Below are 15,000 nucleotides of genomic sequence, written 5' to 3'. Positions count from 1 at the left end.
CGAAGCGCGTCCCTTTGCAGCTCTGTCCTGCAGCTCCTCTGCTATGTCCAGCTGCTGCTGGTGGTACTGGCCTGCCCTCTCCAAGTCCTGGAGAACATACAGGGAGTTACGCTGTGTGTGTGTGTGTGTGTGTGTGTGTGTGTGTGTGTGTGTGTGTGTGTGTGTGTGTGTGTGTGTGTCTACTACCTGCATGCAGCGAGCAGCGTGTCCCAGGCCGGCGTAAGCCCTCATCTGTATGGTCCTGTCCTCCAGCTCCTGAGCCAGCTGCAGCACCAGTGTGTGGTAGGACACAGCCTTGTCAAAGTCTCTCTGGCTGTGGTGGGCACTGCCCAGGTTACTGTACGCCCGCGCCTCCTCACGCCCATTACCTAGGGTCTACAGATCACATTAGATCACTTTAACGTTGATTTACTTCAGTGCTTTTAACACAGAACACTGAGAATAGATAGGATGGATAGAATAAATAGTAGGTGAAATGGAAAATTAAAAAAAAATATATATATATATATATGAAATTCAGTTCACTTCCTGAATTGACATAGAATTGACCCCAACCCTGGTGCATTCATACATGTGTGTGTATGTAAAGTCAGCAAAAAAAGAAACTTCCTCTCACTGTCAACTGCGTTTATTTTCAGCAAACTTAACATGTGTAAATATTTGTATGAACATAAGATTCAACAACTGAACAAGTTCCACAGACATGTGACTAACAGCAATAGAATAATGTGTCCCTGAACAAAGGGGGGGTCAAAATCAAAAGTAACTGTCAGTATCTGGTGTGGCCACCAGCTGCATTAAGTACTGCAGTGCATCTCCTCCTCATGGATTTTCCAGTTGTTGTGAGATGTTACCCTCTCTTCCACCAAGGCACCTGTAAGTTCCCAGACATTTCTGGGGGGAATGGCCCTAGCCCTCACCCTCCAATTCAACAGGTCCCAGACTTGCTCAATGGGATTGAGATTTGGGCTCTTCGCTGGCCATGGCAGAACACTGACATTCCTGTCTTGCAAAAAATCACGCACAGAACGAGCAGTATGGCTGGTGGCATTGTCAATGTGAAGGGTCATGTCAGGATGAGCCTGCAGGAAGGGTACCACATGAGGGAGGAGGATGTCTTCCCTGTAACGCACAGCGTTGAGATTGCCTGCAATGACAACAAGCTCAGTCTCATGATGCTGTGACACACCGCTCCAGACCATGACAGACCCTCCACCTCCAAATCGATCCCGGTCCAGAGTACAGGCCTCGGTGTAACACTCATTCCTTCGACGATAAAGGCGAATCCGACCGTCACCCCTGGTGAGACAAAGCCCCGACTCGTCAGTGTAGAGCACGTTTCACCTGTCCTGTCTGGTCCAATGACGGTGGGTTTGTGCCCATAGGCGACGTTGTTGCCGGTGATGTCTGGTGAGGACCTGCCTTACAACAGGCCTACAAGCCCTCAGTCCAACCTCTCTCAGCCTATTGCAGACAGTCTGAGCACTGATGGAGGGATTGTGCGTTCCTGGTGTAACTCGGGCAGTTGTTGTTGCCATCCTGTACCTGTCCCGCAGGTGTGATGTTTGGATGTACCGACCCTGTGCAGGTGTTGTTGCACGTGGTCTGCCACGGCGAGGACGATCAGCTATCCGTCCTGTCTCCCTGTAAAGTTGTCTTAGGAGTCTCACACTACGGACATTGCAATTTATTGCCCTGGCCACATCTGCAGTCCTCATGCCTCCTTGCAGCATGCCTAAGGCACATTCGCGCAGATGAGCAGGGACCCTGGGCATCTTTCTTTTTGTGTTTTTCAGAGTCAGTAGAAAGGCCTCTTTAGTGTCCTAAGTTTTCATAACTGTGACCTTAATTGCCTACCGTATGGAAGCTGTTAGTGTCTTCACGACCGTTCCACAGGTGCATGTTCATTAATTGTTTATGGTTTATTGAACAAGCATGGGAAACAGTGTTTAAACCCGTTACAATGAAGATCTGTGAAGTTATTTGGATTTTTACAAATTATCTTTGAAAGACAGGGTCCTGAAAAAGGGATATATTTTTTTTGTTGAGTTTATGTATGTATGTATGTATGTATGTATGTATGTATGTATGTATGTATGTATGTATGTATGTATGTATGTATGTATGTATGTATGTATGTCTGTTCATTAGTTAAATACCTTAGCTATGTCCAGGTGTTGCTGGTGACACAGCACAGCATTGGTGAAGTCTCCCAGTGCGGTGTAGACAGCTCCCATGTTGCCCAGCTGGCGAGCCTCTGACAGCGGGCATTGCGTCTGCTGTGCCAACAGCACACACTGTTTATGGCTGGCCAGGGCGTTAGGGTAGTCCGCTATCGCTGTGTACACATGGCCAAGGCTGCTCAGTGCACTGGACGCAGCCTAGAGACACACAAACTCTTGTAAGACTTCCTGTCAGCCCTGGGATTTGAAATGGCTACCCTCTTGTGACTGGCCTGCCTCTCTAACAAACAGTGAGGCTACTATCACCCCACATTAAGACGGCCACATGACGCATTTTAGAAAGACACACACAATCTAAACAAAAGGAAAGCAAGTGGGCGAGATGAGGAGGTGTAGAGTAATATGGATATGTGTGTTTAAACTGCCTCAGGCTATGGGCCTGTGGTGTTGACTGGAGAGAGGAGATGCAGTAAACCTCTCTCACTCACACCTCAATGTCCTCAGCTCTAAAGCTCTTAAAACTCTCACACACACACACACACACACAGACACACGCTGCTTTCGCTACAATGGGCCTGTTTCAAGCACACATTCGTCTTGGTGTCAGGTGTCTTGTCGATTTGACATCTAGGATGCCTTTAAATGACTGCACACACACACACACACACACACACACACACACACACACACACACACACACACACACACACACATTGCATAACATATTCAGAACACGCATAAACAAGGTTAACATACTGAAAGGCATGTTTCGTACAATATTAAACAAACTGTCGATATTCAAAAACCAGCCAGCCAACCAGTCAGCCAACCAGACAACCAACCAGACAGACAGGCAGCCAACCAGTCAGTCAGCCAGCCAACCAGCTAACCAACCAATCAGCCAGCCAGCCAACCAACCAGTCAGCCAGCCAACCAGACAGCCAGTCAGCCAGCCAGCCAGCCAGCCAGCCAGCCAACCAGACAGCCAGCCAGCCAACCAGCCAACCAACCAATCAGCCAGCCAGCCAGCCAACCAACCAGTCAGCCAGCCAGCCAACCAGTCAGCCAGCCAACCAGTCAGCCAGCCAACCAGCCAACCAACCAATCAGCCAGCCAACCAACCAGTCAGACAGCCAGTCAGTCAGCCAGCCAACCAGTCAGCCAACCAGCCAGCCAGCCAACCAGACAGCCAACCAGCCAGCCAGCCAACCAGTCAGCCAGCCAATCAGCCAGCCAACCAACCAGTCAGACAGCCAGTCAGTCAGCCAGCCAACCAGTCAGCCAGCCAGCCAACCAGACAGCCAACCAGACAGCCAGCCAGCCATACACAACGACATGAGAACACACAGCACATGGAGAATACAGTATAACCATAGAGCTGTTCTGACATTCACACACAGTCAGGTCTGCAAGGTGTCACGTTAAACTTCTTCCTTCACCATAACACTGAGACGTGATTCTCACTGTATTCCAGTCAGAAACAGTGAGTGGGTAGTGTGGCTCAAGGGCAGACACTGTTACATTGTCACATTGCTCTGACTGAGAACAACAGCATGGCTCCTGAATAAAATAAGGGGAAAGAGTAGAAGTATACAATGGAACAATCACACACACACACCACTAGGTACCTCTCTGTCCTTGAGTTTCATGGCGAGGACCAGCTGATGTCTGTGATTGGTTAAAGCCTCCCTGTAGTTGCCCTTGGAGAAGTAGGCGGACCCTAGGTTCCCATGAGCCCGGCACTCGCCTGATTGGTCACCTGGGAAGACATGATGAGGTGGGTGTGGTCATAAGGCTTTGTAAGATGTGTTAATCGTAGTCGAGGTGGTTCAGTGAACTAAACTCACATGATGAGTAATCTTGCTTGAGACCTGATGACTCGTGTTAGCTACCAAAGAAAATGCCTTGTCTTCCACTCAGTGTGTTATCACACGTACAGCGGCATCTCTCTCTCTCTCCACCAATACCTAGTGTATGTATCTGTATGCGTCCAATAGTGCGTGTGTGTGTGCGGGCTGGTGTGTGTGTGTGTGAGGGCTGGTGTGTGTGTGTGTGAGGGCTGGTGTGTGTGAGGGCTGGTGTGTGTGTACCTAGAGTCTTGGCGACCTCCAGGTCTTGCTGCATGTGTCCTGTGCTCTTCTCTGCGTTGCCTAGAGACCAGTAGGCTGAGCTGAGAGCAGAGAACACTGAACCTCGGAGCTTCAGAAAGAGGGAAGAAACTCAATGATCATCACACACACACACACACACACACACACACACACACACACACACACACACACACACACACACACACACACACACACACACACACAGCCTTGCCTTCAGAGAGCATGTGCCGATCTTTAGCCCTGCCTCCAGAACCACAACCGAGGCTCCATGGTAACCAGCGGTCAGCAGCTCCTGACCAATCACACACACCACCACAAACGGACTCTTGTCCAGCTTCATCCTCTGCAGCTGCTGGTAGGTGGGTTCTAGAGAGTCTATGGGACACACACACAGAATGTCAACAACAACACTTTGACTGAAAGTCAATAAGCTTATAATGACCAAATACAACCACTGTAATAGTTATAGTGTGAGTGTGTGTGTGTGTATGTGTGTGTGTGTGTGACACCCCAGATCAACTATGGAGGGAACTAATCATATGGAGGAAAGACACAGTGGAGGAGCTAATGAACAGCCTCAAGGTATATCTTTTATTTCTTCCATCACTCTCTCGCTATTCTCTCCTCCTCATTATCTTCCATTACTCTCTCGCTATTCTCTCTTCCTCATTATCTTCCACTACTCTCTCGCTATTCTCTCTTCCTCATTATCTTCCATTACTCTCTCGCTATTCTCTCTTCCTCATTATCTTCCATTACTCTCTCGCTATTCTCTCTTCCTCATTATCTTCCATTACTCTCTCGCTATTCTCTCCTCCTCATTATCTTCCATTACTCTCTCGCTATTCTCTCTTCCTCATTATCTTCCATTACTCTCTCGCTATTCTCTCTTCCTCATTATCTCCCATTACTCTCTCGCTATTCTCTCTTCCTTATTATCTTCCATTACTCTCTCGCTATTCTCTCTTCCTCATTATCTTCCATTACTCTCTCGCTATTCTCTCTTCCTCATTATCTTCCATTACTCTCTCAATATTCTCTCTTCCTCATTATCTTCCATTACTCTCTCGCTATTCTCTCTTCCTTATTATCTTCCATTACTCTCTCGCTATTCTCTCTTCCTCATTATCTTCCATTACTCTCTCGCTATTCTCTCTTCCTCATTATCTTCCATTACTCTCTCAATATTCTCTCTTCCTCATTATCTTCCATTACTCTCTCGCTATTCTCTCTTCCTTATTATCTTCCATTACTCTCTCGCTATTCTCTCTTCCTCATTATCTTCCATTACTCTCTCGCTATTCTCTCTTCCTTATTATCTTCCATTACTCTCTCGCTATTCTCTCTTCCTCATTATCTTCCATTACTCTCTCGCTATTCTCTCTTCCTTATTATCTTCCATTACTCTCTCGCTATTCTCTCTTCCTCATTATCTTCCATTACTCTCTCGCTATTCTCTCTTCTTCATTATCTTCCATTACTCTCTCAATATTCTCTCTTCCTCATTATCTTCCATTACTCTCTCGCTATTCTCTCTTCCTCATTATCTTCCATTACTCTCTCGCTATTCTCTCGTCCTCATTATCTTCCATTACTCTCTCGCTATTCTCTCTTCTTCATTATCTTCCATTTTTACTCTCTCGCTATTCTCTCTTCCTCATTATCTTCCATTACTCTCTCGCTATTCTCTCTTCTTCATTATCTTCCGTCTCTCTTTCTCCTGCCTTTCTTCTTTTACTGACTCCTCTTTTGTGAGAACAAAAACGATAATTCTCACACCCTCATCTACCTCCATCTCTCTTTTCTTTCTGCCATCGCTCTGTCTTTTCTCCCTGGGGCTTTGACACGCCCACATCTTATCCCCGGGGTTGTGGGTATATAAAGAAATGATGGATTGTGGGTAAAATGAGGGATGATGTCAAATAAAGGAATGATGATTCAGACTGATGGAATTTAGGAAAGGTCCCTAAACAGCCACGCTTTGCGTTTCTGTATTTTCACTGAGACAAGTGAAGCAGTCTGATTCAGCGTGGATGATGTCACAAGATGCAGCTTCAGCTTAAGTAGTACAGATACTGCGTTATGACCCTGAGCACAAGTAAAACACACAGCGCACCTCGTAGTGGGGACTTCATGGCAGCCTCGACCATGCCCACCAATAGTTGGAGACTCTTGGGGTCCTGCGCCAGACCAGAGGCAAATGCTGCAAGGGCGTCGGCATGGCGACCAAGGTACTGCAGGGCCACGCCCTGACGGAAGTACGCCTGATGGAGGGAGAAGGAGAGGGAGAAGGAGGGAGAGAGGGAGAAGGAGAGGGGGAGAGAGAGGGAGAAGGAGAGGGGGAGAGAGGGAGGAGAGGGAGAAGGAGAGAGAGAAGGAGAGGGAGAAGGAGAGGGGGAGAGAGAGGGAGAGGGTAGAAGGAGAGGGAGAAGGAGAGAGAGAAGGACAGGGAGAAGGAGAGGGGGAAGGAGAGGGGGGAAGGAGATGGGGGAGAGAAAGGAATAAGGAGAGGGAGAAGGAGAGGGTGAGAGAGAGGGGGGAGAGAGAGGGAGAAGGAGAGAGGGGAGAGAGGGAGAAGGAGAGAGAGAAGGAGAGGGAGAATGAGAGAGAGAAGGAGAGGGAGAAGGAGAGGGGGAAGGAGAGGGGGGAGAGAAAGGGAGAAGGAGAGGGAGAAGGAGAGGGGGAGAGAGAGAGAGAAGTAGAGGGAGAAGGAGAGAAGAGAAGGAGAGGGGGAGAGAGAGAGGGAGAAGGAGAGGGAGAAGGAGAGGGGGAGAGAGAGGGAGAAGGAGAGGGGGAGAGGGAGAAGGAGAGGGGGGAGAGAGGGAGAAGGAGAGGGAGAAGGAGAGGGAGAGGGAGAATGAGAGTGAAGGAGAGGGAGAAGGAGAGAAGAGAATGAGAGGGAGAAGGAGAGAGAGAAGGAGAGGGAGAAGGAAAGAGAGAAGGAGGGAGAAGGAGAGAGAGAAGGAGAGGGAGAAGGAGAGAGAGAAGGAGAGGGAGAAGGAAAGAGAGAAGGAGAGGGAGAAGGAAAGAGAGAAGGAGAGGGGGAAGGAGAGGGAGAAGGAGAGAGTGAAGGAGAGGGAGAAGGAGAGAGAAGGAGAGAGAGAGAAGGAGAGGGAGAAGGAGAGAGAGAAGGAGAGGGAGAAGGAAAGAGAGAAGGAGAGGGAGAAGGAGAGAGAGAAGGAGAGAGAGAAGGAGAGGGAGAAGGAGAGAGAGAAGGAGAGGGGGGAAGGAGAGGGAGAAGGAGAGAGTAAAGGAGAGAGTAAAGGAGAGAGAGAAGGAGAGGGAGAATGAGAGAGAGAAGGAGAGGGAGAAGGAGAGAGAGAAGGAGAGGGAGAAGGAGAGAGAGAAGGAGAGGGGGGAGAGAGAGGGAAATAGATATACTGGACCATGAGCTATTGATCCTCTCATTTTGCTCTCTCATCAATTTTTGGTCAAATAGATTGTACATGTATTAAACCATTTTTGTCTGCATAAAAAGAAAGGAATTAAATAATTAAACAATGGTTATTTAAATGAACACATTTATAATAACTCTAATAATACTGTTGAGAGAAAGAGGAAAACTATTATAGCAACATCAGCAATTAGCACTACAGGAATACTGCTACTGACTGTGTGTGTGTGTGTGTGTATGTGTTTGTGTATGTGTTTCGGTGTGTGTGTGTGTGTGTGTGTGTGTGTGCGTATGCATCAGTCTATACTCAATCTATACTCAAAGCCCCCCACCAGTACTATAACGATGTACTGGTGGGGGGCTTTGAGTATAGACTCCCCACCATCTCTTCTCCCCTATCTCTTCTCCCCCCATCTCTTCTCTCCCCCATCTCTTCTCCCCCCATCTCCCCCATCTCCCCCCCATATCTTCCCCCCCATCTCTTCTCCCCCATCTCTTCTCTCCCCCATCTCTTCTCTCCCCCCATCTCTCCTCCCCCATCTCTCCTCCCCCCATCTCTTCTCCCCCCATTCTTCTCTCCCCCATTTCTTCTCCCCCCCATCTCCCCCCATCTATTCTCTCCCCCCATCTATTCTCTCCCCCATCTCTTCTCCCCCCATCTCTTCTCTCCCCCCTCTCCTCCCCCCATCTCTTCTCTCCCCCATATCTCTTCTCCCCCCCACCCCCCATCTCTTCTCCCCCCTCCATATCTCTTCTCCCCCCACATCTCTTCCCCCCATATCTCTTCCCCCCATATTTCTTCTCCCCATCTCTTCTCCCCCCCATCTCTTCTCCCCCCATATCTCTTCCCACCCCATATCTCTTCACCCCCATCTATTCTCTCCCCCCATCTCTCTTCTCTCCCCATCTCTTCTCCCCCCATATCTCTCTCCCCCATCCCCCATCTCTTCTCCCCCCCATATCTCTCCCCCTCCATATCTCTTCTCCCCCATCTCTTCTCCCCTCCATATCTCTTCTCCCCCCATCTTTTCCCCCCCATATCTCTTCTCCCCCATCTCTTCTCCCCCATCTCTTCTCTCCCCCATCTCTCCCCCATCTCTTCTCTCCCCCATCTCTTCTCCCCCCCATATCTTCCCCCCCATCTATTCTCTCCCCCCCATCTCTTCTCCCCCATCCCCCCATATCTCTTCTCCCCCCCACCCCCCATCTCTTCTCCCCCCTCCATATCTCTTCTCCCAACATCTCTTCCCCCCCATATCTCTTCCCCCCCATATCTCTTCTCACCATCTCTTCTCTCCCCCATCTCTTCCCACCCCATATCTCTTCACACCCCATCTATTCTCTCCCCCATCTCTCGTCTCCCCCCCATCTCTCTTCTCCCCCCACCCCCCATATCTCTCCCCCACTCCATATCTCTTCTTCCCCCATCTCTTCTCCCCCCATCTCTTCTCTCCCCCATATCTCTTCTCCCCCATCTATTCTCCCCCCATATCTCTTCTCTCCCCCATCTCTTCTCCCCCATCTCTTCTCTCCCCCATATCTCTTCTCCCCCATCTATTCTCCCCCCATATCTCTTCTCTCCCCCATCTCTTCCCACCCCATATCTCTTCACCCCCCCCATCTCTCTTCTCCCCCCACCCCCCCCATATCTCTCCCCCCCTCCATATCTCTTCTCCCCCCATCTCTTCTCCCCCCAACTCTTCTCCCCCCATATCTCTTCTCCCCCCATCCCCCCCCATCTCTTCTCCCTCCATATCTCTTCTCCCCCATCTCTCCCCCATATCTCTCTCCCCCTCCATATCTCTTCTTTCCCCCCCATATCTTCTCCCCCCATATCTCTTCTCCCCCCCATCTCTTCTCCCCCCATCTCTTCTCTCCCCCCATCTCTTCCCCCCCATATCTCTTCTCACCCCCATCTCTTCTCCCCCCATCTCTTCTCTCCCCCCATCTCTTCTCCCCCCAATCTCTTCTCCCCCCATCTCTTCTCTCCCCCCATCTCTTCTCCCCCCCTTTGATCTGTCAGAACCCCATGAACCCTTACTACCTTATGTGATATATCTCTATTCCCTTTACCTGCTGGCGGGACCTACCATTCAGGTAGGAGTTACACTTACCAGGGTCCATCCGATCCATACCATACATGGAGCAAGGTGTGTGTGTGTGTGTGTGTGTGTGTGTGTGTGTAGGGCAGAGGACGCACGTTGGATGAACAGATGCTTCAATTACCGCTCCTTACTCCCATTAATCAAGAACAGATGGCAACGCAACAGAGAAAGAGAGGGGGAGAGAGAGAAAGAGAGAGAGGGGAAGAAACAGGGAAGGAGGGAGGGAGAGAATGAGAGAGAGGTGGGATAGAGGGAAAGAGGGAGGGAGAGAAGGAGAGAGAGAGGTGGGATAGAGGGAAAGAGGGAGGGAGAGAATGAGAGAGAGAGGTGGGATAGAGGGAAAGAGGGAGGGAGAGAAGGAGAGAGAGAGGTGGGATAGAGGGAAAGAGGGAGGGAGAGAAGGAGAGAGAGTGGTGGGATAGAGGGAAAGAGGGAGGGAGAGAAGGAGAGAGAGAGGTGGGATAGAGGGAAGAGGGAGGGAGAGAAGGAGAGAGAGTGGTGGGATAGAGGGAAAGAGGGAGGGAGGGAAGGAGAGAGAGAGGTGGGATAGAGGGAAAGAGGGAGAGAAGGAGAGAGAGAGGTGGGATAGAGGGAAAGAGGGAGGGAGAGAAGGAGAGAGAGAGGTGGGATAGAGGGAAAGAGGGAGAGAAGGAGAGAGAGAGGTGGGATAGAGGGAAAGAGGGTGAGAAGGAGAGAGAGTGGTGGGAAAGAGGGAAAGAGGGAGGGAGAGAAGGAGAGAGAGAGGTGGATATAGGGAAAGAGGGAGAGAGAAGGAGAGAGAGAGGTGGGATAGAGGGAAAGAGGGAGGGAGAGAAGGAGAGAGAGAGGTGGGATAGAGGGGAAGAGGGAGGGAGAGAAGGAGAGAGAGAGGTGGGATAGAGGGAAAGAGGGAGGGAGAGAAGGAGAGAGAGAGGTGGGATAGAGGGAAAGAGGGAGGGAGAGAAGGAGAGAGAGAGGTGGGAAAGAGGGAAAGAGGGAGGGAGAGAAGGAGAGAGAGAGGTGGGATAGAGGGAAAGAGGGAGGGAGAGAAGGAGAGAGAGCGGTGGGATAGAGGGAAAGAGGGAGAGAATGAGAGAGAGAGGTGGGATAGAGGGAAAGAGGGAGGGAGAGAAGGAGAGAGAGAGGTGGGATAGAGGGAAAGAGGGAGGGAGAGGAGAGAGAGAGGTGGGATAGAGGGAAAAACAGAGGGAGAGAAGGAGAGAGAGAGGTGGGATAGAGGGAAAGAGGGAGGGAGAGAAGGAGAGAGAGAGGTGGGATAGAGGGAAAGAGGGAGGGAGAGAAGGATAGAGAGTGGTGGGATAGAGGGAAAGAGGGAGGGAGAGAAGGAGAGAGAGTGGTGGGATAGAGGGAAAGAGGAGGGAGAGAAGGAGAGAGAGTGGTGGGATAGAGGGAAAGAGGGAGGGAGAGAAGGAGAGAGAGAGGTGGGATAGAGGGAAAAACAGAGGGAGAGAAGGAGAGAGAGTGGTGGGATAGAGGGAAAGAGAGAGGGAGGGAAGGAGAGAGAGAGGTGGGATAGAGGGAAAGAGGGAGGGAGAGAAGGAGAGAGAGAGGTGGGATAGAGGGAAAGAGGGAGGGAGAGAAGGAGAGAGAGAGGTGGGATAGAGGGAAAGAGGGAGAGAAGGAGAGAGAGAGGTGGGATAGAGGGAAAGAGGGTGAGAAGGAGAGAGAGTGGTGGGATAGAGGGAAAGAGGGAGGGAGAGAAGGAGAGAGAGAGGTGGGATAGAGGGAAAGAGGGAGAGAGAGAAGGAGAGAGAGAGGTGGGATAGAGGGAAAGAGGGAGGGAGAGAAGGAGAGAGAGAGGTGGGATAGAGGGAAAGAGGGAGGGAGAGAAGGAGAGAAAGAGAGAGGTGGGATAGAGGGAAAGAGGGAGGGAGAGAAGGAGAGAGAGAGGTGGGATAGAGGGGAAGAGGGAGGGAGAGAAGGATAGAGAGAGGTGGGATAGAGTGAAAGAGGGAGAGAAGGAGAGAGAGTGGTGGGATAGAGGGAAAGAGGGAGGGAGAGAAGGCGAGAGAGAGGTGGGATAGAGGGAAAGAGGGAGAGAAGGAGAGAGAGAGTTGGGATAGAGGGAAATAGGGAGGGAGAGAAGTGGGATAGAGGGAAAGAGGGAGAGAAGGAGAGAGAGTGGTGGAATAGAGGGAAAGAGGGAGGGAGAGAAGGAGAGAGAGAGGTGGGATAGAGGGAAAGAGGGAGGGAGAGAAGGAGAGAGAGTGGTGGGATAGAGGGAAAGAGGGAGAGAGAGAAGTGGGATAGAGGGAAAGAGGGAGAGAAGGAGAGAGAGTGGTGGAATAGAGGGAAAGAGGGAGGGAGAGAAGGAGAGAGAGAGGTGGGATAGAGGGAAAGAGGGAGGGAGAGAAGGAGAGAGAGTGGTGGGATAGAGGGAAAGAGGGAGAGAAGGAGAGAGAGAGGTGGGATAGAGGGAAAGAGGGAGGGAGAGAAGGAGAGAGAGGTGGGATAGAGGGAAAGAGGGAGGGAGAGAAGGAGAGAGAGAGGTGGGATAGAGGGAAAGAGGGAGGGAGAGAAGGAGAGAGAGAGGTGGGATAGAGGGAAAGAGGGAGGGAGAGAAGGAGAGAGAGAGGTGGGATAGAGGGAAAGAGGGAGAGAAGGAGAGAGAGAGGTGGGATAGAGGGAAAGAGGGTGAGAAGGAGAGAGAGTGGTGGGATAGAGGGAAAGAGGGAGGGAGAGAAGGCGAGAGAGAGGTGGGATAGAGGGAAAGAGGGAGAGAAGGAGAGAGAGAGTTGGGATAGAGGGAAATAGGGAGGGAGAGAAGGAGAGAGAGAGGTGGGATAGAGGGAAAGAGGGAGAGAAGGAGAGAGAGTGGTGGGATAGAGGGAAAGAGGGAGAGAGAGAAGGATAGAGAGAGGTGGGATAGAGGGAAAGAGGGAGAGAAGGAGAGAGAGTGGTGGGATAGAGGGAAAGAGGGAGGGAGAGAAGGAGAGAGAGAGGTGGGATAGAGGGAAAAACAGAGGGAGAGAAGGAGAGAGAGTGGTGGGATAGAGGGAAAGAGAGAGGGAGGGAAGGAGAGAGAGAGGTGGGATAGAGGGAAAGAGGGAGGGAGAGAAGGAGAGAGAGAGGTGGGATAGAGGGAAAGAGGGAGGGAGAGAAGGAGAGAGAGAGGTGGGATAGAGGGAAAGAGGGAGAGAAGGAGAGAGAGAGGTGGGATAGAGGGAAAGAGGGTGAGAAGGAGAGAGAGTGGTGGGATAGAGGGAAAGAGAGAGGGAGAGAAGGAGAGAGAGAGGTGGATAGAGGGAAAGAGGGAGAGAGAGAAGGAGAGAGAGAGGTGGGATAGAGGGAAAGAGGGAGGGAGAGAAGGAGAGAGAGAGGTGGGAAAGAGGGAAAGAGGGAGGGAGAGAAGGAGAGAGAGAGGTGGGATAGAGGGAAAGAGGGAGGGAGAGAAGGAGAGAGAGCGGTGGGATAGAGGGAAAGAGGGAGAGAATGAGAGAGAGAGGTGGGATAGAGGGAAAGAGGGAGGAGAGAAGGAGAGAGAGAGGTGGGATAGAGGGAAAGAGGGAGGGAGAGGAGAGAGAGAGGTGGGATAGAGGGAAAAACAGAGGGAGAGAAGGAGAGAGAGAGGTGGGATAGAGGGAAAGAGGGAGGGAGAGAAGGAGAGAGAGAGGTGGGATAGAGGGAAAGAGGGAGGGAGAGAAGGATAGAGAGTGGTGGATAGAGGGAAAGAGGGAGGGAGAGAAGGAGAGAGAGTGGTGGGATAGAGGAAAGAGGGAGGGAGAGAAGGAGAGAGAGTGGTGGGATAGAGGGAAAGAGGGAGGGAGAGAAGGAGAGAGAGAGGTGGGATAGAGGGAAAAACAGAGGAGAGAAGGAGAGAGAGTGGTGGGATAGAGGGAAAGAGAGAGGGAGGGAAGGAGAGAGAGAGGTGGGATAGAGGGGGAAAGAGGAGGAGAGAAGGAGAGAGAGAGGTGGGATAGAGAGGAAAGAGGGAGGAGAGAAGGAGAGAGAGAGGTGGATAGAGGAAAGAGGGAGAGAAGGAGAGAGAGAGGTGGATAGAGGGAAAGAGGGTGAGAAGGAGAGAGATGGTGGGATAGAGGGAAAGAGGGAGGGAGGAGAGGAGAGAGAGAGGTGGGATAGGGAAAGAGGGAGAGAGAGAAGAGAGAGAGAGGTGGGATAGAGGGAAGAGGGAGGGAGAGAAGGAGGAGAGAGAGGTGGGATAGAGGGAAAGAGGAGGCGAGAGAAGGAGAGAGAGAGAGAGGTGGATTGAGGGAAAGAGGGAGGGAGAGAAGGAGAGAGAGAGGTGGATAGAGGGGAAGAGGGAGGGAGAGAAGGATAGAGAGAGGGGGATAGAGGAAAGAGGGAGAGAAGGAGAGAGAGTGTGGGATAGAGGGAAAGAGGAGGGTGAGAAGGCGAGAGAGAGGGGGATAGAGGGAAAGAGGGAGAGAAGGAGAGAGAGAGTTGGGATAGAGGGAAATAGGGGGGAGAGGTGGATAGAGGGAAAGAGGAGGGAGAGAAGAGAGAGAGAGTGGGATAGAGGGAAAGAGGGAGAGAAGGAGAGAGAGAGGTGGATAAGGGAAAGAGGGTGAGAAGGAGAGAGAGTGAGTGGGGATAGAGGAAAGAGAGAGGGAGAGAAGGAGAGAGAGAGGTGGATAGAGGGAAAGAGGGAGAGAGAGAAGGAGAGAGAGAGGTGGGATAGAGGGAAGAGGAGGGAGAGAAGGAGAGAGAGAGTTGGGGATGAGAGGAAAAGAGGGAGGGAGAGAAGGAAGAGAGAGAGGTGGGATAGAGGGAAAAGAGGGAGAGACAGGAGAGAGAGAGGTGGGATTGAGGGAAAGAGGGAGGAGAGAAGGAGAGAGAGAGGTGCGATAGAGGAAGAGGGAGGAGAGAAGGATAGAGAGAGGTGGGATAGAGGGAAAGAGGGAGAGAAGGAGAGAGAGTGGTGACGGATAGAGGAAAAACAGGGGAGAGAAGGAGAGAGAGAGGTGGGATAGAGGGAAAGAGGGAGGCGAGAGAAGGAGAGAGAGTGGGATAGAGGGAAAGAGGGAGGGAGAGAAGGATAGAGAGTGGTGGGTAGAGGGAAAGAGGGAGGGAGAGAAGAGAGAGAGAGAGGTGGGATAGAGGGAAAGAGGAGGGAGAGAAGGAGAGAGAGTGGTGGGATAGAGGGAAAGAGGGAGAGAAGGATGAGAGAGAGGTGGGATAGAGGGAAAGGGTGAGAAGAGAGAGAGTGGTGGGATAGAGGGAAAGAGGAGAGAGAGAAGGAGAGAGAG

General features: G+C 51.2%; 1 protein-coding gene across 1 annotated transcript in view; it reads right to left on the bottom strand.

Annotated features, from left to right (window-relative positions):
* LOC109891717 (tetratricopeptide repeat protein 28) overlaps positions 1–15,000 on the bottom strand; it is a 129,632-nt gene that overhangs the window by 67,221 nt on the left and 47,411 nt on the right. The window contains 7 exon segments of the mRNA XM_031826327.1: positions 1–87; positions 187–375; positions 2,160–2,381; positions 3,812–3,942; positions 4,274–4,382; positions 4,506–4,669; positions 6,411–6,558. The exon segment at positions 1–87 is cut by the window's left edge and continues 10 nt beyond it. Of these exon segments, the coding sequence (XP_031682187.1) occupies positions 1–87; positions 187–375; positions 2,160–2,381; positions 3,812–3,942; positions 4,274–4,382; positions 4,506–4,669; positions 6,411–6,558 (1,050 nt within the window).

This window comes from Oncorhynchus kisutch, linkage group LG6 (assembly GCF_002021735.2).
Source record: "Oncorhynchus kisutch isolate 150728-3 linkage group LG6, Okis_V2, whole genome shotgun sequence".
In the NCBI taxonomy this organism is placed as follows: domain Eukaryota; kingdom Metazoa; phylum Chordata; class Actinopteri; order Salmoniformes; family Salmonidae; genus Oncorhynchus; species Oncorhynchus kisutch.
The sequence above is the reverse complement of the archived record's forward strand: the minus strand, read 5'-3'. Positions and strand labels throughout refer to the sequence as shown.